The sequence below is a fragment of the Otolemur garnettii genome, unplaced genomic scaffold (assembly GCF_000181295.1).
Source record: "Otolemur garnettii isolate 467f Iridium unplaced genomic scaffold, OtoGar3 scaffold00214, whole genome shotgun sequence".
Taxonomy (NCBI): domain Eukaryota; kingdom Metazoa; phylum Chordata; class Mammalia; order Primates; family Galagidae; genus Otolemur; species Otolemur garnettii.
This window is the reverse complement of record NW_003852609.1, coordinates 46,645-48,474: the sequence shown is the minus strand read 5'-3', so window position 1 is coordinate 48,474 and position 1,830 is coordinate 46,645. Positions and strand designations below refer to the sequence as shown.

The following is a 1,830-nucleotide window of genomic DNA, read 5'->3' as shown; positions in this document are numbered from 1 at the left end:
TATTTTTGTTGTTTCTTGATAGTTTTTCAATGTGTTTCTCCCCCAGGATTTTAAGAGTGGGCTCGGTATTACCATAATTCCTATGAACGTAGCAAACGTAAAGCAAGTGGACCGGACTGTAAAACAGTCTTTTGAAATCATCACTCCCTACAGGAGTTTCAGGTAAGTTAAGCTTAAGTGTTTTGTGTTTGCACTGCTCCTGGACGGCTCCGGTGAGCTATCTTTATTTTGCTAGTATAGTGGTGGTTTTATCTCTTATAGACACAAAATTATCTTATTTTTCCATATTGTCTAATTTATTGGCTGGTACATAAAAATACCTTATAAACATGACCCAGATATAACCTGCAAAGATATTTATTTCATGACATTTGAGTAGTTTTTGAATATCTTTTTTCTTTGTAGATTTGGTGAATGTTAATTCTTTATCAACAATTTTTTTTCCTCTGGAGACAGAGTCTTACTTTGTCCCCCTTGGTAGAGTTCCCTGGCGTCACAGTTCACAGCAACCTCAAACTTTTATGTTTAAGCAATTCTCTTGCCTCAGCCTCCCAAGTAGCTTGGACTACAAGTGCCTGCCAGAACACCCGGCTATTTTTAGAGATAAGGTCTCTCTCTGGCTCAGGCTGGTCTCAAACTAGTGAGCTCAGGCAATCCACCTGCCTTAGCCTCTCAGAGTGCTAGGATTACACGTGTGCCCGGCCTATAACAAATATTTTTAATAAATTCCTTTGTATTTAGAAGGAATAACATTAAAAAGAACATGATATATTATCTTTAAATTGTATTGTTATTTGCTTTCTTTTTAGACTAATCAAATTTCCCTCATTTAAGATCAATTCCTACTTACAATCATAGATCAATTCCTCATTTAAGATCAATTCCTAATTACAATATGATTTCTTCCAGGAACTCCAGCTTAAAATGATTTCAAATCAATGGACCTCATAGCACTTATTGATCCAGATATTTTAGCATTTTATTCTGTATCTTAAATTCTGATATTCTACTAATTGCATCATTATGACAATGAAAAGAATATTAAGTCTTTACCATGGTTTAATAAACTATACTGATCAGAGGTTTATCGTACAGAATAGGCCTAAGTCAGTATCTATTACATTCACCTACATTAATGCATTTATCATAAATAAGCAACACACCACATGGTAGTAGGCTGGTCAGAGGATATTGTTCTAGGCCTCAAAAAACTTATAATTACTTAGAAATTTCACAGTTACTACCAACACTGTTAGTCATTTTGTCTGTCAAAGTACATCCACAGGCTAAAATTTTGAGAAAAAAATGATATCATAAAAATAATCTTAGACATACGCTTGTTTGACAATGTGAATGTTACTTTCTTTGCATTACTATTATTATTATTGCTTCATACTTTGTTGCAGCAATCGTCTGATATCTTTTATGAATGTATTTATCTTCATTCATTCTTTACGAGGTTTTTGTTTCTAGTCCTTATCTTAAACATTGTTATTGTTGTTAAATGTTAAGCCTTTTTGATTTTGTGAAGGCAAAAAGTGGAAACCTAATAAACACATGTATATGTAAAAATTAAAAAAAAAATCTTTATTTTCATACATCTAGATTCTATCCTCAACTGGAAATGTAACTATATATTGGCTATGACCACTTTCTGGTAGAACAAGAAACCACTAAGAATTTTATGAATATTCTAGGGGTAATGGAATTATAAAGTATAATCCGTGTAGACCACTTATTTTTGTGGATTATTTAGAATATGTTAGCCATCTGTTATTTTCTTTAGATTTCAAAGCATTTTCATCTTTAGAAAGATAGTTTTCATGTGAA

General features: G+C 32.5%; 1 protein-coding gene across 1 annotated transcript in view; it reads left to right on the top strand.

Annotated features, from left to right (window-relative positions):
- Positions 1-1,830, top strand: part of ARAP2 (ArfGAP with RhoGAP domain, ankyrin repeat and PH domain 2) — a gene marked incomplete at its 3' end in the record, with an annotated part of 118,650 nt that overhangs the window by 73,900 nt on the left and 42,920 nt on the right. The window contains 1 exon segment of the mRNA XM_023507995.1: positions 47-162. Coding sequence (XP_023363763.1) covers positions 47-162 — 116 coding nt within the window.